Raw genomic sequence first — 27,983 nt, forward strand, 5'->3', positions numbered from 1 at the left:
CAGCCCAGAAAGCCAACTGTATCCTGAGCTGCAGCAAAAGAATTGTGACCAGCCGGGCGAGGGAGGCGATTCTTCCCCTCTGCTCATGAGACCCCACCTGGAGTGCTGCGTTCAGCTCTGGGGCCCCCAGCACAGAAAGACATGGATATATTAGAACAAGTCCAGAGGAGGGCCACAAGGATGATCAAGGGGCTGGAGCACCTCTCCTATGAAGACAGGCTGAGGGAGTTGGGGTTGTTCAGCCTGGAGAACAGAAGGCCCCAGGGAGACCTTACAGCTGCCTTCCGGTACCTAAAGGGGGCCTACAGGAACGTCAGGGAGGGACTATTTGTCAGGGTGTGTAGTGACAGGACAAAGAATAATGGTTTTAAACTAAAAGAGAGTAGGTTTAGATTAGATAAAAGGAAGAAATTCTTCACTGTGAGAGTTTGAGGGAACAGGTTGCCCGGAGAAGCTGTGGATGCCCCATCCCTGGAAGTGCTGACAGCCAGCTTGGATGAGGTTTTGGGCAACCTGGTCCAGAGGGAGGTGTCCATGCTTGTGGCAGGGGGGTTGGAATTAGATGTTCTTTAAGGTCCCTTCCAACCCAGACCATTCCATGATTCTGTGATAACCTTGTGCATTAACTGAGAACCTCACGTAGCTCATCTGATGAATGACCCACTGCGGTCAGGACTTCACCTGACACATTTCATCTCCTGCAGATCTTGTCCTACTTTTGAATCCTGCTTGACAAATTGGCTCACCAATTCGGGTTGAGAAGCAGGGTAGAGCTCACAGCAATCTCATTAAAAGACACAGTTCAGCAAATGACTTGCATTGTAATTCCTCCTCTGATATGTAACTGGACACAGATGTTTATATGCCATTATGTGGAGGGACATATCTCCCAAATATGACCTAATCCTGTGACCGAGGAAGATCTTGCTTGAAATACACCTAGTTCATAGCAGTGTGGCCTGGAAGGACAGCTATTAAGCTTCCTAGCATTACATCTTACCAAAAAAAAAAAAAAGTGTTTACATCTACTTTAGAGAGGGCCTTCGTGCCCTCTCCTTGCCCAGCGCTCCCTCCCACAGCTGAAAACAAGCACCAAGCCTTGCTACTATAAACTGGCAAAACAATAATAGAAATGAGGCTTACTACGAGAAAAAAAAAAAAAGAAAGAAAGAAAAAAGTAGCGTAAGTCTTTTATGACAGAAGGAGCACAGATGTTATACATTTGTCCCAGCCCTTGTATCCTGTTTTGAAAACCAGCCACAGATTTCTCATTCACCAGCCACTGAGAGTGTACTTTTGTTGCCTGGAGGCTTTAGGGTGCGTGGCTCTTCCCTCACTTCTTGACGCCTCCAACAAAATGGATCAGCGATGATTCTGTGATTCTGTGAATTGATCCATGTTAAAATTCCTTGCAAAACAGAGCCGAGATTATTTCTCACCAGGATCGATTCCTCGATGCAGCTCACTGTGTCACTCCACACACAGCACAATTGAGGGTGTGGTGTGAGAGGAAAATGACTTGTACAGGGCAGCCGGGAAGCAGGAAATCATTAAATCTGTGTTTTGTGGGACTCGGCTTGTCACATTAGCCATCAAGATCTGGAATCCTCCATGTGACAATCCCTTTTATTTTGATGGGGTACTGAAATGGGTGGCTGCCAAGCTTATCACGCCACAACGGGTGCAGATGACACACGTGCTACAGTCGCTGCAAAGCCTGTAACTTCCCCTCTGAACAACGATCAAAGCGGTGGCACAGATATACTTAAATACGCAGGAGTAAGTGATAGGCTGAAAAACACAGCAACTCTGTAAAAAGAACAGTTGAAGCCTCAACGTCTAATATATTTTTTAAAATGCTACTTGTGATATTCCAAGCATTAATTACAATGGTATATACCACTGGTGGCTACTGACTGTGTAGACCTTTAGTTAACACCCAGGACAAGAACTTAGAGCTCGAAACACTACTTGACTAAGTACAGCTCAACTAAAACTAAATAAATTGTTTCTAAAGTAGGAAACAGAGAGAGAACATCAGAGGAGATGTAGGAACACCAACAATTTATAGACTTTTTCTATTAGTGTTTTGAAAGTTCAGTTTTTGTAAGAAAGGCCCTGGAGCAGCACCCCTCTGAGCTTCTACATCTGAAGCTCAAGATTTAGCCTGCCTGGGTAAAAGTGTGCCAGTGCTCCTGAATGCACCACAACAAGACAAGAGGGAATGGCCTCAAGTTGTGCCAGGGGAGGTTCAGGTTGGAAATGAGGAGACATTTCTTCTCAGAAAGAGCAATCAGGCATCAGAACAGGTTGCCCATGGAGGTGGCGGCATCACTGTCCTGGGGGTATTCAAGGAAAGGTTGGACATGGTGCTTAGTGACATGGTTTAGTGGGTGACATTGGTGGTAGGGGGATGGTTGGACCAGATGGTCTTGGAGGTCTTTTCCAACCTTAATGATTCTATTTTCTATTGTTAGGATGTGAAATTATCCCGACTACTGTATTTTTATAGAAAAAAGTCTCAAAAGGAAATGTTCTTTTAAAAATACAAGAAGCATAGCAACAAAATTTAATAAATGCAATACCCTGCTGATACACCATTTATTTTAAAAAGGACATTTTTGTGCTGCTCATCTGATCTTCTGGTGGCTCCTTTGGTTGTGCCGTTATAAATGCTTTCATGGTGAAGAGGAAGGCTCTTCTTCTTCACCATGAAAGAGGGGAGAGGGACAAGACCCCCGTGAGCGGCTCCCCGCCATAACCGCGGACACGGGACGCGAACCCGCGTCTCACCGAGGTCGCCTTTTACCCTCCCGCCCCACCATGAGGGACGGGGATAGCTCTCGCGAGAAATCGCCGTGAAGTCTCGCGAGAGGCGCTGCGGGCGGCTCTGTGGCGCCTCTGGCAGGCGCTTACCCCCCTCAACAGCCGCCATGGCGGCCCCCGCCTCGCCCGGCCGCCGCAGCCGCTTCGAGCAGGAGCAGGAGCGCGCCGTCCGCGCCCTGGTGCGCAGCGTCACCGGGCTGCCCGAGGGCAGGGAGCAGCGGCAGCAGGAGGAGCAGGAGCCGGGCGGCGGCCGGTTCCAGACGGCGCTGGATTTCGCCTGGTCCAACTTCAGGTCCGCGCCCCGACCCGCTGGGGAAGGGCAGGGGAGGGAAGGGAAGGGAAGGGAAGGGAAGGGAAGGGAAGGGAAGGGAAAGGCAGGAATGGGAGGGGAGGGGAGGGGAGGGGATGGGATGGGAGTGGAGGCTGTCTGCCCAGCCCCTTGCAGGCAGAGTGCTACCCTGCTTACGTCAAACCCACAGAGAATGACACCCGCTTGGTGTGATCTTGTCACGAGCACGTCCTTATTAACGTTTATTAACCCATTTATTTTCCATCAGGCCCTTTTCACCTCACGCCTTTGACAGATTCAGTTCCCGGCTGAGCTCTGAGGAGGCTCATTGTTTTTGTTGGGAGTGCAGGAGTAGGGTTGGTGCTGTACCCGCTGTCTGCCATGGCTTCTTTTTATTCACCACAAATGTTTTGTGTAACGTATTGTAACATTACATGTGACGCTTCTGTAGCTGCACCAGAAACATTCATTGCAATAATAGTTATCCCCAGTCGGCAGCTTGCTGATGGCAGCAGCGTTTCTCGAGGCAGGTGGATGGTCTGTCCCCTCTTGTGGCATCTCTCCCTCTGTGTCAGGGACTCGGTTGCTCATGGAGCCGTGTGCCCCTCTAGACTGAGGAATTCAACCTGGCAGAAGAACAGAGGGTGCAATGCACTGTAGACAACAAACCTTGGAGACAGGGTTGGGAAGAGGAGGGTTTTTTACGCCAGGGTTGTTGTCCAAGAAATGTATGTGGGACCTCAACCAGAGGTTGACTGTTATTTTCTATACCCAAATCATGAGCCCTTAGGTGACAGCAGAAATTCTTTTTAGTTCCAAGTTTCCGAAGCTTACGGTTTGTAGCCTTAGATCTGATGATGTTTCTCTGCTGTAGTTCTCAGAACCATCTTATTTTTAATATGCAATATGCTGGTTATCTACTGTGGATGCTGTTCCAACTTGCTTAAAAACTTAAGGTACCTTTTTTTGTGTGTGTGTTAGGGTCGTTAGTTAAAGCATTAAGTAATATTGGGCTAAAGGAATTTCATTAATAACTTCCCTTCAGCTTAGCAGTTTAATTTTTCCTTTCAGTGCAGATTCTTGGGTGGGTTTTTTTGGTTGTTTTATCATGTCTTTTTTTCTAAATCTTCCAGTTCTTGTACTTGCCACCATTTTCCAGTTGAACTGATGATTTTCTATTAAGCTAATGTGCTATAATAGATAGGAAAAAAGTATATTTTCTTCAACTAAATAACAGCTACCTCATTAAGATTACATTTTATCCGACTTTTCATTTACTGTCATTTGTAGTTGTTCCTTCTGGTATTTATTCCAAAGCCTTGCATGCAGCTGAAGTCAGGCTAGTGGATCTGTGGTTAACAACATTTTTTTCTTTTCTTAAATCCTCTCTTTATCCTCCAGTGATGCTCATTACAAATCCTTGCTGCTAGGCCTCCAGTTTCATTTTCTAGTTCATTGCTTTGACACTGAGGTGATTCTAGATTGTCTTTCTAAATTCAGTATGTTAAACTTGTCTTTTACCCCCCCAACTCAGATGCAGTAGTTTTCGTTTCTCTCTGCAGTCGTATGAGTTTTCTCACTGTTTTTGTTCCGATTGTTGATGGAAACTGAGGCAAAATATTAGGCTGGCTTTGAGGGCCTGCGTATTGGGTACCTTGTGCTCACTGCCATCACATCCCATTTCATGGTTTTTCTGTCTGTATAACTGATATATATAAAGAAACTTACTCCTACTCTAACTTCTTTTTCAAAGTCTATCATGCCTTTTACAAGGTTTTTTTTTTTTATTATTATTTTTTAATCCATATACCTTTGTTTTACCTTCTTTTGTTTTGATTAGGCTCTCTTTTCTTTTAGGCGCTCTCCTTTGCCATTTATAAGGGAGCTTCTTTTGGGTTTACAAGCCTTCCCTTGTGGATGTTTGTTTTGCCTGTGCTGGTGGTGCAAGTCCCAGATAATTTTTGTGTGTTTGACACAGTTGCCTTTGACAATAACGTTCTTCATCTCTTTGTTCTGCTTGGCTTAACTGACGACACATTTTAATTGCTTACTTTGCTGTTGCAGCAGTAATTTTCCATTTAGTTGAAATTGCTTCTTAATCTGCATTCAATTTTTCCATCTTTAAGGTCAATTGTAGTTAATCCTTGCTGAGATCAGAGGCACGGAGATTAAATTCTGTTGATGTTTAATGATGTTGCTGAATTAAGCATGCTTTGTTAAAAGGAAAATATATTAAGATAATGAAGTTGTCATCATGTATGTAAATCAGCTTTATTTTCTTCCTTACATAAGTTGCCTTATCAAGCTTATTCTGATACAGATTTCTTATACAGATTTCACCGTTTTCTGGATGTGAACAGTCATAAAGTAGAGAGGACAATAGAAGGGTGAGTTTTATGTTTATGAATTAATAATCGAGGAGTTAACTTTCTTGAAGCATTATTGATACTTTTTTTGTTGTTAGAATACATGAAAAATTGATAGTTCATTCTGACCTTGGAAAAGCTGCAAGCTGGAAAAGACTAACAGAAAAGTTTCTGAACTCACCACTCCCAAATATTGAAGAAACAAAAGTATGTATGTCTCAACTTCCTTATTTTTTCCACCACTCTTGCGTTTACACTCATGAAGAGGGCTTCTATTGTAATGTTGAGTTGGAAATTTCTGGTGACTTAACAGTGAGGTTTACAGTTGCTGTTCAAGTCATGGATTTGCAGGGTTGTAGTTTTCCCATTTGTTTTAGAAATAGGTTTATTGTTTGTTTCAGGGTTTCAGCATGCACAGTTGGATGACTTAAAGGAAATCTTTTCATTGCAGAGCAGACATTTTGCGGTCAACATTATACAGATGTTGCAGCTGAATTCCTGTCTGTTCTAAAACAGTGGCTGAATAGAAGTTCTTGCTCTTTGCTCAAATTCTTACCTTAAGTAACAAGACTGCACCTTTTGGTTTTAGTATTCCCAAATGGAGTGTTCCTGTCCCATAGCTTCTGTGTTGAGACCATGTGTGTGTTTTGCCTTTGATACACTTCGTATCAAATCAGTTTAGGACGTGGTCTGGATGGAAATGGTGAAAGTTTTCTCACCTGGACATTTTCTAGTGCGGTAGTTTAATAATGAATTTGGCCTTTGAAAATTGGAAGTTTCTTCAACTCTTGAGCCCTCAATAACTTACACATATCTTGAGTTGTAGTACCGTATGTACTCTGTAGATTTTTGAGTAAGTACCTTTAGTTGTTCTTGTTTTGAGAGTCAAATAAAATTAAAAGTCCACGTAAGCACTTTATACTTGAATGATGCAAGTATTCTAAGACTTGAAAGAGTTTTTTTTCCTTTGAAATTGGAACTGGCGTATAGCTGGAGATAAAGAACATCCCGTATTTGGGAAACTAAACTGCAGTTAGTTTTGAGTAGTGTCATATAACTGGGAAGATTGAGTATTTACCAGTTCTGTGACTAGTAAGTGGAACACCATCTCCCATGTGTGGTTCTGTTGGCAACCCGCTACATTTCTTTGACAAACTCTTGAAAAGTCAGTGACGTTTGGCAGGAACATGCTGTGTTCCATATATACTAGGCGAGCACGATGCTGCTCTATCAGAAAGTTGAGAATTTTTTTGAAAGTAGAGGTGGATCTCGTTCCCAATGAGCTTAGTAAGTACTTTTTATTTTCTTTACTGTTTAAATCAAAGTGTATAGGAAGTAGATAGCAGAAATCCATCTGGCTTGTTGACCATTTGAAATGGTCTGCTGAAGAGCTGTGCAAAGGCAGAATAAGGCCAAAGAAAAAATCGTACTTCTGATAGCAGACCTGCTCTAAGCAGGTATCAGGAAATAGACCATAACACAAGTCTCTGCAACACACCAGTGTTGGTGCAGTGTTCCTGCCTGATTGGAGGCCTCTGTTTCACAACTGCTTTAGTACAGTATCAGAGAAGCATCCTTAACACTCGGTGTAGGTTTTTAGATGAGGGAAGATAAATTGCTACATTTAGGTGTCGTGTTCACATTTAGCAGAGTGTATTAGCTGACTTCATTTCAGGCTCTATTTGAAATAACAAACTGTATAAATGCGGGAAATCAGACTTGTATGTCTGCAGGCGCGTTTCTTGTGTCCTCTCTTATGTCCGCATTGATGTAGCTGTGTCTACTACCCCTGGCTTCGGGTGACTTTCTACTTTCACAGTAGGTCTGGGTTCCTCTTATCTCTTTTCTGTAAGAAACAGCTATGCTGTTTTTGAAGTATATGCGTATTGATCTGCTAATTAGAGGGCAAAAAAGAACAGACAACAATTGATATGTTACAGATTTTATTTCTTTAGTTCAGGACTGAAGAACAGGAATTAATGTGAAGCATTCCTGCAGATAATAGGCTGAATTCATTCCTAACCAAAATCATTTAGTCCACTTACTGACTTTTTTTTTTAAATGTGTTTTAAAGACAGATACACACTATTCCATACTGTCTCTTCTGTTGTGTTTGTCTGATTCTCCATCCAACACCACCTATGTGGAAAAACCAAGACAAAAAGAGACAGGTAAGTTTACGGCATGTTTGTGTTGCTAATAAAAGATACGCTCAGTTAATGCAATCTGATAAGAAGGCCATTTTTCCTCTCCATTTTATTATCTCCTTCACATTGAGATGCATTATTGATCGTCTTTTTTATGATTTATACATTTTATATAGCCTGCAAATAGCCTTTCGTACCCCATTTATGTTACATTGCATAATTAAGCTTTCCAGCCAGGAAAGTACCTTGGGAACTCTTTCTGACTTGTACTGCGGTCACTTATTAATGATCTCTACCTGTTCAGCAGCGCTTACACACTCAAAGACAGACAACTGGTTTCTGTCCTCAGTCTCTGTCTTGCACCTTAGTAGGAGGTCTGTTGAAACAGCTCCGGTAATATAAATTCCGATGTTCCCAATGTAGTCAAGGAAAGCTAAATGCCTTGGAAGGTTTCCAGAGGGAGATCCCAGTTGCCTACATTCCAGAGTAGGACTGTTTCACTCAGTGCCTAAAAACGAGGCTTGTGCTTAAGTGTGAGTGGATACCATCCCCCATTTGTTTACAGTGTTGTATCATAGACTGAAAGAAGAATATTTCAGACTAACCTAAAGAAAATCTTGCATCTTAAGATTCCTTTTTGAATGATCTCTGCACATTCCCTCGGCGGTGTTTTGAATGCACTTTCAGCCCATTCCAGGAATGTGAATATGAAGAGGTTATCTCAAACAGCACTAATTACAGTTGAGTAAGCTTCATGTTTCAGATAATATATTGTAAGTGTGACTTGTTTATTTTTTTAAAGTATTACACATCACGTCATTGATATGTGGTGTCTTTTTTTTGGAGAGTAAGATGACCCTTGCTTTATTGTTGTTTACAGTCCAGTATGCTTGTGCATCTGCAAATTTCAAGTTCAGAATGTCTCTGCTGAGCTAAACGAGACGAGTTACTATAAGTAATATGTTGCATTCTTGCATGTTTTTCCAGGAGTGAAGTGTAGGGTAGTGTTTGTAGTAGAGATAAATATGCTGGTGGCACACTTTGCTGCATATTTTGAGCGTACAAACAACAAAATTGAGAATTAATAAATAAAAAATATACGTGGTTGTTACCACAATTTATGTGTTGCGTTGAAAGTGTATAACCTTGTTAAAGGAATGGTGGTGTAACCTGAAATGGATGGGAATATCTTTTGTTTTAGATTTAGAGTAAAAAGGTAATTATAACTTTGGAAATGTTTTTAAAGAAGACAGAATTATGTGATACTTACTGTTTTTCTTATTTATACTTCTAGAAAAGGAAGAAGAATTTGATTGGGGAAAGTATTTGTTGGAAGGAGAAGAAATTTACCTTGGCCCAGGTGTGGATTCACCGGTAAGTAATTTCTTAAGGTAAAAGAAAATAGGTGTTTAAACTGTTGTAAAGTATGCTGGAGATTGGTTGAGTTGCCCTGGGTTGTACACTCTGTTATATCAATTCTCACAGGATTCCCTACTATGCTGCTTCTAACTTAATACCATGAAATACAGACCCAAGCAGAATATCAATAATGCAAGTGCTTTTGTTCTTGACCCTGTTCTGCAACTAAGCTGGCCCTTTTTGCTGACCCTCCTGCCTGCTCCTAAGCAGAGCTTCCTGTAGTTCTGCAGTTAAACGCGCTTCCACTCCCAAGTTCCAATTCCCCTGAAAGGTTTTTCGGGAAAAAAAAAAGCAAAGCTTTGCTGTGGCAGCCAGTGTGCTGTTCTGACCTCTCTCCTGGTTAACAGGTGATTGCAAGGCTTAACCAGATGTTGTCCCAGGTATGGAGGTGTGTGACAAAGTTTTAGCTCCAATGTAGGATATACTATGACAAGAGGAGAATAGGACAACAGCAGATTTTCAAGTAATAATTTCACAGTACTAGCTGAAATTAATAGAATATATGTGGGTTTCCCAGATCATCGTAACACAGGCTTCTGAAACTTAGAAGCTTACCGGTATTGTGAGAAGTAATCGGTATGGCACTAAGTAAGGAGTAGAGGAAGTTCAGGAGGTCATATTACATTTTTGAGTCTCAGGAGACGTTCTCCTGATAACGTTGGACAGCACAGTAGTGTTGTCAGAGCCTTCTCTCGTGTGATTGTGGGCACGTGGAATATATTGCACCAATTCAGTAGCATGTGTTCTATGCTACACCTAACACCGGTTGTCTTTGATTTCATTACAGATAAAAACAAATGCTTGTTCCACCTCAGACGTGCAGCCTTAATGTTAATATAACTTAAACCACTTTCTGGGAGACAGTTACGTTAGTTTTAGCGTTGTAAATTGACTTTATAGTGAAAGAAAGAAAATAATAGGTTATGTTCAGCTTCACAGGTCAATAGGAACTGAGTATAGATCTGCCCATGATGCTGTACTGAAATGTGCTGGGTTTTTTTACACTTGCTAGGATTGGTCTGGAGAAAGTGAAGAGGAGGAAGGTACTCAGCCTTTGAGTAGGGAGGACTCGGGTATTCAAGTGGATAGAACACCATTAGAAGACCAAGATCCAAACAAGAAAACAGTACCTAATGTTTCCTGGAAAGGTTAGATTAAACTGTAATTCTTATAGTCACGTGCTCAAATTTAGGAAGCTAATATTACTTTATTATAACTTAGTGAGAAGCTGTGTGTTAGACCTAGAATTGTAATTTAAAGATGCACCTTACTGTTCACTACTGCTTGTTTAATTTTTAACAGTAAAGTAACAACATGGAAGGCTTGATTTGATTTCTGTTGATGCTAATGGAGAAGGCTTCTGCTTATTTGCGTGGAAATATACACAAATATTCTAAAATAGAAATGAGAACTGACACGGTAAATGTAACATGCAGTTTTATGGGTATAATGTAAATTTTTATTTTAAAGTATTGGGACTACAGTATCAGAATACTGAAATAATGTGACTGACAACAGGAACAGTTGACTCAGCTGTAAACATTTTTGAATGAAACATTTTTGAAAAATAAGTTCTGTCATTCAAACACCAGTTGGCTTACTCTTGAATAGCTTCAGGCAATATTAACTGTAGCTGTATATTTTTGTGTAGAATATTTTAGGACACAAAATGCCTTGTATAAGAAGACTGTAATATTCGTAAGATGTAAAAGCAGTAGGTATCTAACTGGGATTAGATGTAGTTTTCTTGTTAATCACATTTAAGAGAAAAACATTTTTAGGTAATGTACTGAATGAATAGTAAAAAGGAACAAAGAGATAAAGCTAAAAATATTTGGCATTTTATTTTTTTAAGTCAGCTTTGTTTTGTATATTGTTTGACAATTACCTGAAGCACATTTTCTGATGAAGAATTGAAAACTAAGTAAATGTCTGAGTTTATTTTCTAGGACTTCTGCTTAACTTTCAGGAGATAAGATATGTCTGTGTCACATAACTTGTGCATAATGTTATCATGCAAGTGAGCACAGTGAAGTGTAAGGAGTTGTAATTTGTGATTTATTTGAAAAGATCTATGCTTCTGCAGCTGAGTGCATAGGCTTATTCATAACTTTTCCTGTGTTTTTATAAGCATTTCTCAAACAAATAAAAATACCTCACTCACTATCCAATGTTTTCATAGTCGGTGAACCTGATGCCCGCAGCTGGCTGGAGCAGCATGTAGTTCCTCAGTACTGGACAGGAAGAGCTCCTCGCTTTTCACATAGTTTGCACTTGCATTCCAACCTAGCTGCGGTCTGGTAAGAAAACAATACCACGTACATATTCCTTACTGGCATATAATTTTAAATAATGACTTTATTAAGCATCTTGACTGTTAAAAGTAAAAAGCTAGTATAGTTCCTACTGATTTAGGGAAAAACAGAATTTATGGTTAAAAGGATACAAATTAATAAGACGAACAAACAAGATGGTTTTTTATTAATTGCTTATTTTCCTTTTATGTAGCTTTTATTACGTTTGTCACGTTAGAAAGAGAGTTTTCCTTTTTCAAAGAAGCAAATGTTACTGTTGAATTTTGTTTGGGTGGACCCTTCTGAAGGTCTCTGTGGAACTAATATAAGTGGGTTGTAAGTGGTCCTGGAAATTAGGAGTTCAAAAATAAACGAAAAGTTAAATGTTGGGGGTATCTTGCTTAAAAAGTTAATTTTAAACAGTGATTTTGTGGGGGAAGAAACATTCCAACATCCTTTGTGGTGTTGGAAAGAAAATGAGAAGGATGTTTAAACAAACAAACAAAACCAAAAAACAATGCCTGATCTTCTTTCCTTCAAATTCTGAAGGATCAGTACTGCATGAATACAGACCATACAGATTTGTCTTTGGTTACTTAATTTAATGAATTTCGTAATCAAGAAGTTAAATTTATTTTAGTGTCAGTTATGTTGCCAGTTACGAACCAAAGTTTACAGTAAATATTAGGAAATCAGTAACATAAATAAAGCAACACTGCTTCTTTTACAAAGTTCTGTTAGCAGATGTATGATAAATAAACAGTATTAACCTGGATTTTTTGCATTTTTAACATGATTACATAAATACTGACATTGATAATATTAATGAGTCCAAATACTACAAATGCAAGTAATTATTGCATACTTTACTAAAATACGAAAAATACTTTGGCAGAATTATGCAACACAGGATCATAGGGAAAAGTTCTTAGTTGCTTGTGAAAGCTTCCAGTCCTTAAGCAAACTTTTGGGAAAAAGCATGAATTTTCTGAGATGGGTTAGAGAAATTGGTATTTTACTTTTTAGCTTAGTACTTTGAACAGAAAGAGTAACTCCATAACTTTTCAGGGCATTGAGAATGAAATAGTAAGTAGTCACAGCTCAAGAATAAAAAAAAAAAAATCCCCCCCAAAAAACTCAGATTCAATAATTTGGGTATTTGCTTAATTGTTTGTCTTGTTATGTACAACTAGATAGTATTTGAGTGCTTCCATAGTATTTTGCTTAATGGTATGAAAAAAAAAAGTTTTTGTTTGTATACTTAAAATGTCTGCATGAATGTTGTGTCTACCCAGATATAATTACAGCAGGACTGAGCCTTAATATTATTGCTTCATCCTTACTTTCAGATTATTCATCTGTAATTTCACCCTTAAATCATTTTCATTTCATATTTTACAAGGGACCACCACTTGTACGCCAGTGATCCTTTGTATGTGCCAGAAGAGAGAACACTAGTCACTGAAACTCAGGTTATACGGGAAACTCTTTGGTAAGAGCAGCATCAAAACCTGCATTTTAACTTCTAGTGTTTTAGTATCCTCATTCAAGGAAATACCAGATTAATCTTTGAAGTTTTATCTGAAGAAAGATTACTGAGTGTTTAGCTTCCAGCGTAGCTTACAAGAAAAAATGCTGCTAGTGTGTATCTAACCATTCAGGTTCACAAAGAAGAAAATAGCTTACTGCTTCTTGTATCTACTGATTCCTCAAGTCTAACCGTTAAGAAGATCCAACTTGTTCTTATCCTGCCCCTAGGGATTTTTAGTACGATGTCCATTTTTTAGAAAGTAGGTTTGACTCATCCCATAGCTGGAAAATACCTCAACTGGAAAGGAACTTTAGGTTACTATTACCTGGTGTCAGTGTTTTATTGTTCTTGTTCTAGCAACAACTTACAGTACCAGTAGCATTGTAGTTGATCTGTGGTCCCCTTTCATTTGAAAAAAAGAAATCGTAAGGGAGAGCTAATCCTGTTATTAATTATATAATTGAGTCCATTAAGGGGTGAAAAAGCATTACTCTTTTTGTTTCTTTTCAAGGCTACTTTCAGGAGTGAAAAAGCTTTTCATATTTCAGCTGAATGATGGCAAAGTGGCTGTGCGCAACGATATTATTGTAACTCATTTAACCCATGTAAGTTGTTTCTGAATCTCAGCTGAGTATCTGTCATTAGGAAGATGTAATTTTTTGGGAATAGGAAACTAAACTGCTTGTGGAAAAATGATGTTTCTGTAATTGTTCTTAATTTAGTCAAAATGTGCTTGACTTAATAAAATAGAATGAACTGTTCCAGTATGTGAAAATGTGATGAAATGATAGAGATGGCAAAATTTCATTGTATTTTAATTCATAGAAATATCTTGGGATTTAATTGTTATGCTTTATAAAATACAATTTGTTATTAGATGATTCTAAAAAATACATTTTTTTTCTAGAATTGCCTAAGATCTGTATTGGAGCAGATAGCAGCATATGGTCAAGTCGTGTTTAGACTACAGAAGTTTATTGATGAAGTGATGGGACACAGCCCGGAAAACACAATGCACGGAACTGTTTCCACGCCAAAGAAAACTACTGAAGCCCCATTCAGAACCTACCAAGCTTTTATGTGGGCCTTATATAAATATTTCATTAGCTTTAAAGAAGAACTTACGGAAATTGAAAAATGCATCATCAACAAAGGTACAGAGCATAGGAAATTTTACAAGAGGGAGGCACACAAGTAAATTTTTATAAGAGGGAAGCTGACAAAACATTATGCAAATACATTTTGAAACTGGAAGATGCTATGCTGCATTTTAAAAGCTCATGAGTAACATTGTCAGAATATGGTTTTCTGCTGGATGTCGCCTTTATACGTTTTGTTTTCTTCCTCCCCCGCAGACAAAACAGTCACACTTTCAATAGTAATAGATAAGCTGTCTCCCCGGCTGGCACAGCTAAAGGTACTTCACAAAGTTTTTAGCACAGGAGTAGCAGAAGTTCCACCCGACACCAGAAATGTTGTACGAGCATCTCATCTGCTTAATACTCTCTACAAAGCTATCCTGGAATATGACAGTGTTGGAGAAGCATCAGAGCAAACGGTAGGGGAAATCATTCTTTCACATGCTGGAATATTTGATACCTTAAATTTCTTTCTGGGGTCTGAGTTTGCTAGCTTTCAGCTACTGGGAGTAGGGGACAGATTTGGTAATCATAATAAATTACTGTTTTCTGACAACAGTTCACTCAACCTGGACAAAATAAGATTTATGAGGAGATGAGCAGCAGTGTGTTTTGGGGACTGAGAGGAGCAACTGTGGGGAATCAGAGGCCAGAGAGCTCTTACAAATGAAGGAGCTTTGGAATAGCTTTCCCCTTGTGTTATTTCTACAGGTGCATAATTCAGTTAGTGTTGAAATGTAGGGGTTGGGTTCTGCATTAACTTGCTGATTATACTGGTGAAAATGTAGTAGATATCATTGTGTACTTTCGTTTTCCTGTTTTCTGCGTTGTAAAACCACAGCATGTTTTGTGACTATCAGTTACAGCTTAAGGGATATAAGAGTGAAAATAATGAAGGTTGCTGTTCGGGTCTAATTGCAATGACAAAAGGCATAAGGGGAACCTTGTACAATGAGTGCTTCCATTAAAAGTGCTAAAGCTGTAATTTTTAGTTCAATATTTTATCTTTATAAATCTTTAAGTATAGTTATGTATTTCTTATAAACTTATGATCGTACAACTAACAGGTTAGACTTTGCCATATTGCTTGTAATACTAAAAATCCCATTCAGCTACTTTCTTCTTTTTCCTTTAAATTCAGGTGTCCCTTCTGTTCTCTCTCTGGGTTGAGACTGTGAGGCCCTACTTACAGACAGTGGATGAATGGATAGTCCATGGTAATTTGTTTGATCCTGCAAAGGAATTTATCATTCAGAGGTAGGGATACTGATGAATATAAAACCTGCTGTAGAGCTAGGAAGTAAATGATGACAGTAAAAGTAGGTTTTCATGTTTGTTATTTTACTTGAGTAGAATTAGTTTCTTAATTGTTCTTTTATGACTTGCTTCAGATTTCCCATTAGGGAAATTACCTTCGATTTTGATCCATACCAGCTATTGTTCTGGAATATAAATTACTTTAATTTTTCAGTAACTTATTATTACAAATAAATCCTTAGTAGTCGAGAACTTTTAAAACCTTATTGCATCCTACTTGACTTTTCTTTCTGTCATTCTATAGTTGTGTTTTCAGTACTACTAGTAGGTGATTTCAAATTTTACTTATTTTTTACTTTATTTTTTTTACTAGCTTCATTTTAATTACATGATTTAGGTTACTTTCCATCTGACTTCAAAGACTAAACTGTGTATGTGGTGTAAACAGCACAAAAGAGCAAAGTGGACTGAGAATTGAGTTTTACCTACTCTGGAATATTTCAGCATTACTAGGAAGTAATACTTGCTTCTCTGTGGGTTTTATTTCTTAAATAAATCTGCCTGTCAGTCGCTAATAATTGTTATGCATAGCACTGTGAATAGTTAATTTCCCACACAAATTTAATTATAATTATCTGCCTTGTTTTGTGGATTTGGTTAGTTAGGTGTTGTTTGGTGTTTTTTTTTTTTTTAATCTCCTGTGAACTGTTTCTTTATTCTGTTAAAGCTATCATCCTTTCTAGAGGTGTCTGTATAGTTTATGATACGAACTTATTTTGTATGCTATGGATGTGCTTCTTGACTACTCTAAAAGAAGGGCAAAATATAGAGCAAAGATGAAACTTACTGTAAGGCGTGTATTCATCGTTTTAAAAGGGAAATATTCAACAGCTTTTTATTTCTTTGCAGAAACAAAAATGTTCCAGTTAATCACAGGGATTTTTGGTATGCTACTTACACATTATATAGTGTGTCAGAAAAGACAGAGAATGAAGAGAAGATGAGCGATAATGCCAGTGCCAGTTCTGGCAGTGATCAAGCCCCTTCAAGCAGGCAACACACTATGGTATCCTTTCTGAAACCTGTGCTAAAGCAAATCATCATGGCTGGAAAATCCATGCAGCTGTTGAAGAATCTTCAGTGCAAAGATGGCTCTCCGCAGCAGGCTGCATCAAGGGGTGAGGTGTCAGTTTGTCAAATACCATGCTATGAGGTATCTAACAGCATGGGTGTATTCTATGTAATAGTGCTTCTGCGGCTTTAGAATAATATAACTGTCTTTGTTATGTGTCAGTGGCATGGTTTGTAACTTTAGGTCTAATTGAAAACAATCTTCCAGGGCAAACAAGTGACAAGAACAAAGCAAACAAAGATTGAGCGTTCCCTTCACTTTTTATTGCTTCCAATATTGCTTTCTTAAACTTGTTTTCATATGCTTTCAAAGCACATTTAATTTGTTATGAGACAGACAAAAACAGTTTTTGTGTTCTAACAGTAAAACTGCTTTGATTTAATAAGTAGCTGCTTTTCATTACTAAGTGATTGAATAATTTTGAGATAGCACAGAACTTCTTTAAAAAAGCAATGTACTAATAATATGAAAGATATATTAACGTTTTTATATTTAGGAATGTTTTGCGTGATTGTAAAAGAGTACAGTGGTATAACCAATGTTGATTTTTCAGAGGAGACAATATAAATTTTTTGTTCATGTAGTTTCTTTATGGTTAATAGAGATAATGGAATTATTTTGGAATCTCTCTAGGCTTGTTTTCCCCCTTCGATGTGAGAATGTAATTTATTCTAGTGAAGACTGCAGGGCTGTTTGAGGTGCTAAGAATTAATTGCCTTTGTGCATGGTGGAAGAAGTTCACATTCTCTGATCAGCAATGCATTTGAATTTATGCTTGAAGTCAGGTATTAGACGTCCTGATTTGGCAATACTTAGTGCTGAGTATGTATTTGATACTTTCTTGAATAGCAGCCTAAATTTGGTTTGTTAAAATATATCAAGAAAATACTAGACTCCACAGTTCTTCTTGAGTGGTGGTGATGTTATCTTTTAGAAAAAATTCTCACCATGAAATGTGTTGCCCAATTTAGATGCTGAAAGAAAGAGTTTGTATACACTGTTCTTGGAGTCAGTGCAGTCTCGCCTGCGGCATGGGGAAGAGTCTGTTCCAGATATTATTACAGAACAGCAGGCCACAAAGCAGAGCCTGATAAAGATGCAATCTATAGCAGAAAGACACTTGGAACTGGATGATGTCCATGACCCACTGCTGGCTATTAATTTTGCTAGGTAAGTAAATAACCACTTGCTAAGAAGGATCTTCCTGCTGTGTTGTCAGGAGCAGTGTTCTACTTAGTGATATTTGGTAAACCAAAATTTTTATTGCTGCTGCAGTAAAAAAGCAAACACAGTAAAGAGTGCTGAAAATCAGTGGCAGAATCTAAATAAACACTACACTTGTGCTTAGTTAAAGAAAAACAATTAAAATCAGTGAGGAATCTGCTATTGACATCTGTTAGCATAGAGAGGGAGTAATCTTTGTCATAACCTTTTTAGCACACAGGTAAGTGTTTTAGTAGCGAATGCAGCTGTAAAATCTAAACTTTAAATGTGCTTGCTTGAAATTTGTATTCTATATACTTGGTGCATATTCTTTGACAAATGCAGCTTCGTTTGTGGTGTTAAAGAATTTAAAAGCCTTGCAAAATTCTTGTTTACTGCATAAACATTGTTATTCTTTGTAAAGAGGGAAGTCAGATTATAAATGTCTTGAGAATTAGCAGGAAAGGCTAATTCTAAAAATCTTTTTTTGTCGTTGCAAATAAGAAACAGCTATTTATGTATTTCCTAAATACCAGTTATCAATCATGTGCTTTCAGTTCAGTCTTAGAAGGAGTTTGTTTTAAAGAAATCATAATTAATAGTAGATAAGACTCTATTACTTCTCTTTTTCATTGGGACTGATCTGTTTGTTAAAGCTGACAGTAAGGTTAATTCAATGTCTGACTCATCCAGTCGGTATCTGCAATGAACCAGGCTTCCTCTTACAATTGATTCAGCTACTGAGCAGATTTTCAAAAATTGTTATAATATTTTTTTTTTCTGTGACAAAATAACTAAACTTACCAGATGTAGGCTGCCCGCAGACGCGCTCTTCCCATGGAATAATATTACAGATTATACATGTATCCCATATTTAAGGTGTCTCAAGCAAAATCCGGATTTGTGCCTTTTTTCTTTACCTGGCAGTTCATCTGGCTACTCTATATGCATACCGTAATTTAAAAAGTTGATAATAATAAAGGGTTTATTAAGCTGTTTGAACCTGATGTCGTATTTTCAGTGTTTGAATTTGAGGTTGTTTTTCAGGGTTATTCCTTTAGCAATTAAGTAATTACAGTGTGCTGTTCTTTTTCATGCTCTTATGCCTGGTCATTATGTATTGAAACTAACAAGAAATAGCTTAGTTATAATATCACTATCTCACATAACTGTAATATTAGATAATTATATAGCTATATAACTGTAACTCTTTGAATATAACAGTTGCAATTAATAGTTACAAAACAGCTTTTATTCTGCAATAATTTTTTTTAGAGTAGAAGCTCCAATTTTGAGTAAGATTTTCAAAGGTATGACATTTTTATATACCGTAGGAATTATGTGCCTTCTTCCCTAAGTAGTGTGCTTATTTGAAGATTATATTTGGAACAGAGCGACTTCCACGAGAAGTTTACTGGTGGGGATGTTTGTGTGGATAGATCCTCAGAATCGGTCACCTGCCAGACTTTTGAATTGACTCTGAGGTCTTGCCTTTATCCTCACATAGACAAGCAGTACTTGGAATGCTGTGGTAATCTGATGCAAACTTTAAAGAAGGATTATAGGTAAGAAAGTAAATCAGTTTTCCTCAACATTTCTAATTACCAGTGATATGCCACATACTAAAAACATAATTTTTATTTTAAAGATTTTGATTGAAAAGCCTCAGAGTGAGTTGTATTTCTTCTGCAATTTGTTAATCAACAAGAAAATCATTGACAAAGAAAGGGGGATTTAACATTGTCGTGAGTGAAGCTTTGGTCTAGCTTGAATCGACAGCAAAACCATTGTTTGTCTTGAGTGGATGTTTAATAGGGAAGTTGCTTCAGACCTTGTTTTTAATAGTGTTGTTTGAAATTGGAAGGCAAATTTTAGGAGGCCACAATATATATATTTAATATGAGATTCAATTATGGTAATACAAAATTTGTACCATACAAAACGGTATTACTCAGTATTTTTATACTATATAAAGTAAAATTTACTATTCCTTTTATATTTGAGGTGGTCATAAGTCACTGTGCTTTTAATCTGTCTACTGTACTTAATGTATTTTTATAGTTTTTTGTTGGTGGTGGTTTTTTTTTTTGTTTGTGAGAGAAGAGGTACTGTTCTTCATTTCTGATAAAGTAGGAAGAATCACTTTCATCGCTTTCTGGAGCTCCATATTGAAGTCCCTTATTACACAGAACTCTCCCTGAAATTACATCTCCTTTCCTAAGTTCTGTTTAGGAAGAGGGACAGGATTGCTAAAGCTATTTTTGAGAATAGCCTAGCCTGTAAGAAGGCTGAACTCCATGAGCACTTCTGTTGAAGGTAGTGTGTTGTTCAAACTTATAAGAAATAATGGGATGATTGTTTTGTTTTATTTGAACATACTTGAAGGCTGCCTGAGGGGTAAGCATAGGATTTTGTGTGGATTTCGTTAAGTTTCTTTTCAATACTGAATTCTTGTAATGAAGAGTTCTTAACGTTTTGTTCTGTAACAACTATTTGATTTTGCTTGTATGATTAAGGCTTTGAAAATGTTGTGTCTTTCCCTGTTTAGGCTTGTAGAATATTTGCAAGCAATGAGAAACTTTTTCTTGCTTGAAGCTGGAGATACTATGTACGATTTCTATACATCCATTTTTGACAAAATACGAGAAAAGGAAACTTGGCAGAATGTTGCTTTCTTAAATGTTCAACTTCAAGAAGCAGTAGGGCAACGTTATCCAGAGGACAGTTCAAGGTAAAATGCAAAATCCAGTGAAATACGCTTTAGTTACGGTTTCTATCACATCTGCCCATAGTAAAATACTTCACTTGCATAGGTCAATGCTAATTATTGCATATTCATTACAAGCGTCTGTTTTAATGAAGCTTTGAGCTGTTATCTTTCTACACACCTCCACCAAATTAAATTAGACAGTTGATATTTAATGATAAGAAATTAAAAATCTCTGATGGAGGTAGCCAGTGATTTAAAACAGATCACCACCAATAAAAACACTTCTTTCTGTGTATAGGTTGTCTATATCATTTGAAAGTGTTGATACAGCTAAGAAGAAACTTCCTGTCCACACGTTAGATGGCTTGACATTAAGTTATAAGGTAAAACCTAGTAAGTTAGTATTGCAGTGGTTTTAATTCTAGAACAGATTTGAAGTGTTATATTAAAGTGACTTACCTTTTCTTGTCTTGTCTTTCTGTCTTATCCTCTGCTCTTCTTAGGTTCCTTGGCCTGTGGATATAGTTATAAGCTTAGAGTGCCAAAAAATTTACAATCAAGTATTTCTGCTCTTACTGCAAATAAAGTGGGCCAAGTATAGCCTAGATGTTTTACGATTTGATGGTAAGAAACTGTTTCAGTGAAAGATACTCTAAAAACTTGTTCTGTGGTCTAAGGGTATAAATAATCTGCTACCTTCTTCAGTTTTAACTAGTATTAACCAGTTAGAAGTTTGATTCATTCCATAAAACACTAATGTCTTTTAGTTTCAGAAGTTAAATATATTAAGCAGGGCATATTTTTCACGTTGTTTCAGCCTCAGGGATGACACTGTTTATCAATGCATTCCTGTTGTATCTGTGGTTCAGGTCTGGTTAGTTTATATTGAAACTTCTTGTTTCATTCTTCAGACTTTGCTGTTGAAAGGTCCGTCCACCACACCCTAATGTTTTGCTTTATATATAGCCCGAGTTTTATCAGTAATATCTTGCAAACAAATTAAGGAAACAAAATGAAAAAAAACTCTAATTGAGATTGAAACAGTAAGCTAGACAGGAATAGATACTTGAAGCTATAATTTAAATATTTGGGGATTGTAGAAAGAGATATCTTGGTGTCTCCCTTCACTGGATTATGCTTTTCCTTTCCCATATAAATTCTTGTCCTAGAAAAACGAATTAGAAAGTTGATGCTTCATCTATGTTTCATGTATCAGTTAACTAATTCTTTTCCTGAAAGTTTTCTGTTGTTTAAACTTTGCATGTATATTTTTGTTCTAGTATTTTCCCCATTGTGGAGATAGTATACATGTTCATTTTTAATATAGTTTTGTTTTTTTTTCCTTTCACGTGAATAGCTTTTAAATAGCACTTCCTATTCTAGTATTTATCAAATTGCATGGTACATATATTTCCAGACTATTTCAATATATTGCTGCTATATTTTAATAAAACACCTGAATTGTAAGAAAAAAATTATGAATGTATCATACAGAATAATAAGAAATAAAAATTAGTTTCAAGTAACATTTTAGCCACGGTTTGTCTTCATAAATGCTTCATTTAAATATTTTTGCATTTTCTTTTTAGAACTAGTCAGTGCTGCAGAAAACTCACAGGTTAAGGAAGGAACTTCATTAGAACACGGAACACTTCCTCTATTTGGACTGCAAACAGAAAGTATAAAACAACAAATACATCGCATGTTCCTCTTACGAGTGAAACTTATGCATTTTGTTAACAGCCTGCACAACTACATCATGACAAGGGTTTGTCTTATATCTTAATTTAATTTATACTAAGAACTTGTAACTGAAGATGCAGTATTATTTTTTTCTTTATGTCTATCGAGACCAAATACATGCAAATAAAAAGCAAGATCGCATTCTAATGTCCATTCTACAAAGCGATTTGAGCTTAAAATATATCAGTATTTACTTGGCCATTTAAAATCAGTAATTCTAAAAATACTTCGGCAGTTCTTCATGCGGACAAATCTTTGGATATTGCTAGTTCTTTTCTTTTTGGTTGTTTCTCCCAGTGTTATGTTCCTAGTGCGCAATCATGTCAAAATGTTTCTTTAAGCTGTTAGATCTCTTAAGAGCTATTATGCTTATAAAAGTATTCCAACTGACATTTTATTTAAATTGATCCTTCTCAAAAATATCTAGTGTACTGATCCAAATGTGTATGTATAACCTTTCAAAAACAAAGGTAATGCCTCTAGATTCATACCTGCTTTACTATTGCCTTTTTGATCTTTTATGAAATCAATATACTCTAAATCAACTCTTCCGGGGATAGTATGTCTGCCTTTCTGCAGTGGCAATGTTCTTATTTAAGTGAAGAATGTCACTGAGTTGTGAGAAGAGCTTGAAGTTTTTGCTATGCTGATGGTAGCAGGGAGGTTAAGCCTGAAAGATGGAACTGGAAAGGGCAGAGCAAATAAATTGGGCAATTATAGGCTCTCTCTCTCTCCCCCTCTCTCTCAAAAGAAGTCTTGAAAGAGAGTCATAAGCACTTGTGTGGAACACTGAATTTAATAACTGTGGTCTTCTCTTTAAGATTCTTCACAGTACGGGCTTGGAGTTTCAGCACCAGGTAGAAGAAGCCAAAGATTTAGATCAGTTGATAAAGATTCATTACAGATATCTATCTACAATCCATGATCGCTGCCTGCTGAGGGAAAAGGTGTGTAAATAAAAAAAAAAAAAAAAAGAAATATTGGGTGCATTGAGATTAGCAGGACAAGAAAAAAAGTTTAGTACTAATGATGATGCCTATTTTGCAGTTCATACATATGTAGCAGTCCTCTAGAGGAAATGGTAGCTTGTCCAGAGTTAACACTGTGATTCAGTTTCTCTTGCAAGTCTCAACTCCAATTCTGTGAAGGAGAGAAGAGAAGATAAAATGAAATTCTTTACATTGGGTTTCACTTAACTCATTTGTTTTTGAGAGATGTTTGGATTTGAACAAACCAAGGCTTGGAAATGTAACGAGGGTTGTATGTATTGGTGTGGTAGGAAAAGGAGATACATGGCTGTTGTTGTAGCCTTCTATTCCACATGCTATCTATACTAGTCCTTATTGAAATAATTGTGGAAATGAATGAGAGAGCAAATATAAAACAAATCTTAAATGTGAAGACTCGCATTGTACCTAGGAGACTGTTTTTTACAGATCAGATTAAATGGCGTGAGGTATCTTTGTATCCGTAATAATGAAAACTGTGCTTAACGATGAATTTCTGACTGTTACTCCTTTTGTTTAATTTTTACTTTAGGTGAGCTTTGTGAAAGAAGCTATAATGAAAGTGTTAAATTTGGTACTGATGTTTGCAGACCGTTGGCAAGCTGGTTTGGGGGCTTGGAAGTAAGTATACATACCTAGAATTCTACGTGGTCATGATTTCACAGCTCAGAATGTGCTTTTGAGATTTTTTACCTGTGAAATAACAGGAGTTTTGCTCAGTGTTTAACACCAGATACCAGAGGCTAATTACTATTTAATAAAAAAAATTAAAACTTGTTTTAGATAGAACGTAACAAGTTTCATGCACTGGTGTCAGTGTATATTCGGTATTTTCTAATCAAAAGTGTGGTTCATATGTAACTTTTAAATGTAACTTCTTGGAAAGAATGTAGAGCATAGCGACAAAGAGGGTTTTCTTTCATTCATGTTTGTTCATAATGGTAAAACGAGAGGCTCACAGGTTTGGTTTATGATGACATTTCCTAGCTGTGATTTAAAGTTGTAGGCTGCCAGGTGCTAACATGCATTAAATGGTTTTTGAGAAGTGGGGTATTTAGCATTCATTCTAGTACGCTTTTGTTTTTCTTTAATAAAAAAAAGTAAATCTAATCTCTAAACAACCTTATTTTTCTAATTTAGACTGTCCAGATTATAAAACCTTTGTCAAAATTTCAAGGTAAAAATGTGAAACTGTTGAAGTTTATGGAAGTTGACTTTGGAGTGAAGATTTTCTTGCAGAATGTTTGATTCAAAGTTGAAATACTAAAGTTTGCAATTTTGGTAAAATGTGAAGTTATTTTTGGTTTCTCCTTTCTTATAGTACCTTTTCTGTAGAAACAACATGGGATGGGCGTCGTAGTTGGGGTTTTTAGAAAAGTTCTGTACTTAATTAAGTGCTGTAATTGAAGCCAGAAATCCACCTGAAATTTCCAAGATAAAATTGTGTTAGTCCGTAAATCAGTTGTTCTCTAAGCTATCTCTTGACATGATTAAAAATAAAATTTTCTGGTTTTTGGTTGTGAAAACTGCTGCTTAGAGAGTGGAATGATAGTGGGCAAGTCTCCAAGGCTATGTCGAGCACCCAAGGATCTGAGGCCAGCTGGTGCAGACCAGTTCACATCTGTATTTTTCAGGACTAACTCTCTTTGACACAGACATCAGCTAGAACTTGGACCCTGGTCTCCTGTGGCACTAGCAAATTATTATTTTCAAGTGCTTTTCTGATTTGAAATAATTTGTGAAGGGTGTTTTTAAGAGTCATGGCATGTGGTTGTGTGTTCTTGGATGTGGCAGGACAAAGTCATACCTTGATACTGAGTCATCTGTATCCTCTTTTGGGAGAGGAGAAAAAGGAAAGGAGTGACCAGTGTGAACTACATTTTCACCATCCTTTGGTGAGAGCTAGTTGGCACTCTCCAGACTGGAACTCAAGGGATGACGAGTAATAAAGCAGAGGGGGTTGTCTGGGGCCCTGTGTTTAACCTGCTCTGTGTCCCTGTTTTATTTGGCAGTATGGCTTTATCCCAAGGAGCTCCAAGCAATAGGGACCAGGAATGGCTGTGTTGAAATTCCAGTGAGTCAGAGGAACAGTAGTTCTTGTCAGTTGGAACCACACAGTTCCTCCAAGTAAATGTAAAGATTTCTAGCAGGATAAAGAAATCGTTACTAATACCATTGGGATAGAGCTCAGGCACTCCTGTCTAAATTGCCCTGGTTTTCTAGAAGTGTTCTACACAGACATAACTGAATATTGTGAGTTAAAGACAGAATGCTGTGCAAAGAAAGAGCACTTCGGTCATTTGCTGTGAAGTTGCGGTTATATTTTGAAGATAACAGTTGTTCATCTGTTAAGTGTACCTCTGTTAAACTGTTTTGTAGAATGGAATCCATAGAGAAGATGGAATCTGATTTTAAAAACTGTCACATGTTTCTTGTAACTGTCCTCAACAAAGCTGTCTGTCGAGGCTCGTTTCCTCACTGTAAGTACATGAGGCTTTTCGTAAACCTGCACTTCTTGGGACACAAGCTTTAATTATGAATATATTTATATTTTAATCTGTCCATACATCTTAAAATATGTAGTTTGTGAAAGGTATCCAGAGAGGCACGAAGTCTTACTTTTTAATAAGTTCAATCGTTATTCTTGTGGTATGTGTACCGTACTTTATTTTTTATGACAGTTATCTTCAGTTTACCGCTTTGCTTGAGGAAAAGGTGACTGATGTAGCCAAGAAATTAACAGGCAGTCTTCTAAACGAATAAATGAAACCAAGACCTGGAGAGCATATAGAAGCATTCTTTCTGATGTGGTTGGGTGACAGCCGTGATACATCTTGAACAAATAAAATTTTAGTATTATGATGACTTAGTTGCAGCTGCTCAGAGCTCTTGGCTCTGCCCATCCATGTAGGAGGTTGCTTCATCAGTAGTAGAAACAGCAGCGCAGTGGCTGTGCTTCTACTTGCATCCCAATATTGGCTTAAATTGCTAATCAATGCCAGTTTGAATTAGGGGGGCAACTTCTGAATGGGGTTAGCTGGGATGCACATGGATATTCACCTTGCTTCTCCTTTATGAGCAGTACTCTCCAAAAGGAAGCAGGATGGGCTTCTAAAAGAGGTTTATGTCTTATATTGCTGCTATTTAGTCTACAAGAGCTTGTCTGCAAGAACAGTTTGTGAGAATGGCTTACTGCACGTAACTCCCACCAACTTTTATTCATTTTTTTATATACAGACATCAGTATTTCTTCAGTTAGCTCATTTCTTGACAGCTCTTATCAGTTTTCCATTAGTTATTTCAGGTGGTAACGAAAATAGCAATATGTTGCCTGAAATGTCAGAGATCCGTAAAGTTTAAAATGTCTTGCCATGTTAAATCCGGAAGTGTTAAAATATTAAAGATAAACTGGTATCTTCCTTTTTAAACTACAACATTGAATATTACAGTGAATGTTTGCAGACTGGTGAAAATGCAAATACTAACTTTTTTATGGTTTGGTTCACAGTGGAATCGTTAGCTTTGTCACTGATGGCTGGCATGGAACAAAGTTAACACTTGATTCTGAACTACTAAGCAACTGAAAGTAGTGTTTACATTGAATTTCCATTGTTAACTGTGAGCATTTTACACCCCATTTTGAAATGTGTCTAGCTAAATGATACTGATGGAGTTGTGTAAAGTATGTTAAAATGTAAATAATGTACAGGTATTTAAGTGTGTTGGTTGTGGCTGTACTTTTCTCTGTATGTATGTGCTTTAACATCAGAAAACGTGCAGTGTAAAACGCATCCTTTGTAAACAATCTCACTTGAGAATATGTAAACTGTATTTCATGCTGTATAAAGGATTTTTTTTTTATTATAAATAATTGTTGATTTACTGTTTCCATTAATTTTGCAGCTCTGAATAGGTCACATGGCAATGTGGAGTGGTATGACTCAATTCTTATTATTCAAAAGTTTGGTTGAGTTCATTTTAGCCTCTTTTTACTTTGAGAAAAGGAATCGCATTTGCCTAATGGTTCTTAAGAACTCTTAAGGAACAGTTAAGACTTATAATAAACGGGTATAACAAAATACAACATCAATTTAATTAAAGTATATTATTGCAGACCATAAAATAGCAGTATTTTTTAATTTAAATGATCAAGGTTTACTAATTTTAGCGGTAAACTCTTGTCAGTTTAAGCATAGTCAAGATCACGGTGTGTAATATATTTATTTTAACTACTGGATTGATGAGGTGTTTCAGAGGTGATCAGATATGACTTGACCCTTCTTCTTCAAAGCCTCTTGCAAACGAACATCTAATAACTAACTTCTTGTGAAGAGGTAGATCATAATATAGAAGGGTACATTTTTAGATAAGTAAATGTGGGGCTTGTTCTGCACATGACGACTTGCCCTGTCTTCTCCCCATGGAATTTTCTCTGTAATTCTGGCATCGATGCACCTGCATTTTAAAAGAGAATATCGATCACAGCCATTTACCTTTTTATTTATTTGAATAAATAAAAGATTTAATAATTGGAATTTCACCATTGTGCATGTATTTCTGCTGGAGTCAAATTGGTAACTTATTAAAGTTTGAGAGATGTTTCTGCTATGTAAATAGAGTATTTACTACCAGCCATGAGACTGTGGCTTACATTATGAAACAATTCTTTGCAGCTGTGAATTGCTGTGTTACTTCATATGAAGAGGAATGTTGCGAGTCTTGTGTGAACAGGAGATCTCAAAAGGTTCGTCCAAGTTACAGCCATATATCTTTTTCAAATATAGCACTAGGAAACTTTCTACTATCCTGTAGCATGTTCTTTTTTGTTTGACTGAGTGGAGGTTTTGCTTTATAGAGAACATCTTGTATCTTGTATCTAACATCTCTGCGGCCACATGAAAGTTTTCCAAGAGGATGTTT

At 37.2% G+C, this 27,983-nt stretch overlaps 1 protein-coding gene across 2 annotated transcripts; it reads left to right on the forward strand.

Moving 5' to 3' along the window:
• Positions 1 to 2,600: 2,600 nt before the first annotated feature.
• On the forward strand, positions 2,601 to 27,598 carry TUBGCP5 (tubulin gamma complex associated protein 5). 2 transcript variants are annotated; one of them, XM_040535411.1, is made up of 24 exons: positions 2,601 to 3,118; positions 5,449 to 5,502; positions 5,580 to 5,688; positions 7,556 to 7,652; positions 8,258 to 8,368; positions 8,923 to 9,002; positions 10,060 to 10,195; positions 11,230 to 11,347; positions 12,744 to 12,833; positions 13,384 to 13,477; positions 13,780 to 14,026; positions 14,228 to 14,430; positions 15,153 to 15,268; positions 16,178 to 16,446; positions 17,372 to 17,570; positions 18,980 to 19,168; positions 20,152 to 20,334; positions 20,612 to 20,696; positions 20,817 to 20,937; positions 21,903 to 22,081; positions 22,878 to 23,003; positions 23,596 to 23,684; positions 25,443 to 25,543; positions 26,572 to 27,598. In XM_040535411.1, the coding sequence occupies exons 1-24, from the start codon at positions 2,934 to 2,936 to the stop codon at positions 26,616 to 26,618; spliced, it is 3,228 nt and encodes a 1,075-aa protein (XP_040391345.1). In that variant the 5' UTR covers positions 2,601 to 2,933; the 3' UTR covers positions 26,619 to 27,598. The 2 variants fall into 2 exon arrangements, with proteins under 2 accessions (XP_040391345.1, XP_040391352.1); XM_040535418.1 differs by lacking the exon at positions 8,258 to 8,368 and having other exon boundaries at positions 2,604 to 3,118.
• The last annotated feature ends 385 nt before the right edge of the window (positions 27,599 to 27,983 follow it).

The sequence above is a fragment of the Cygnus olor genome, chromosome 1 (genome assembly GCF_009769625.2).
Source record: "Cygnus olor isolate bCygOlo1 chromosome 1, bCygOlo1.pri.v2, whole genome shotgun sequence".
Lineage (NCBI taxonomy): Eukaryota > Metazoa > Chordata > Aves > Anseriformes > Anatidae > Cygnus > Cygnus olor.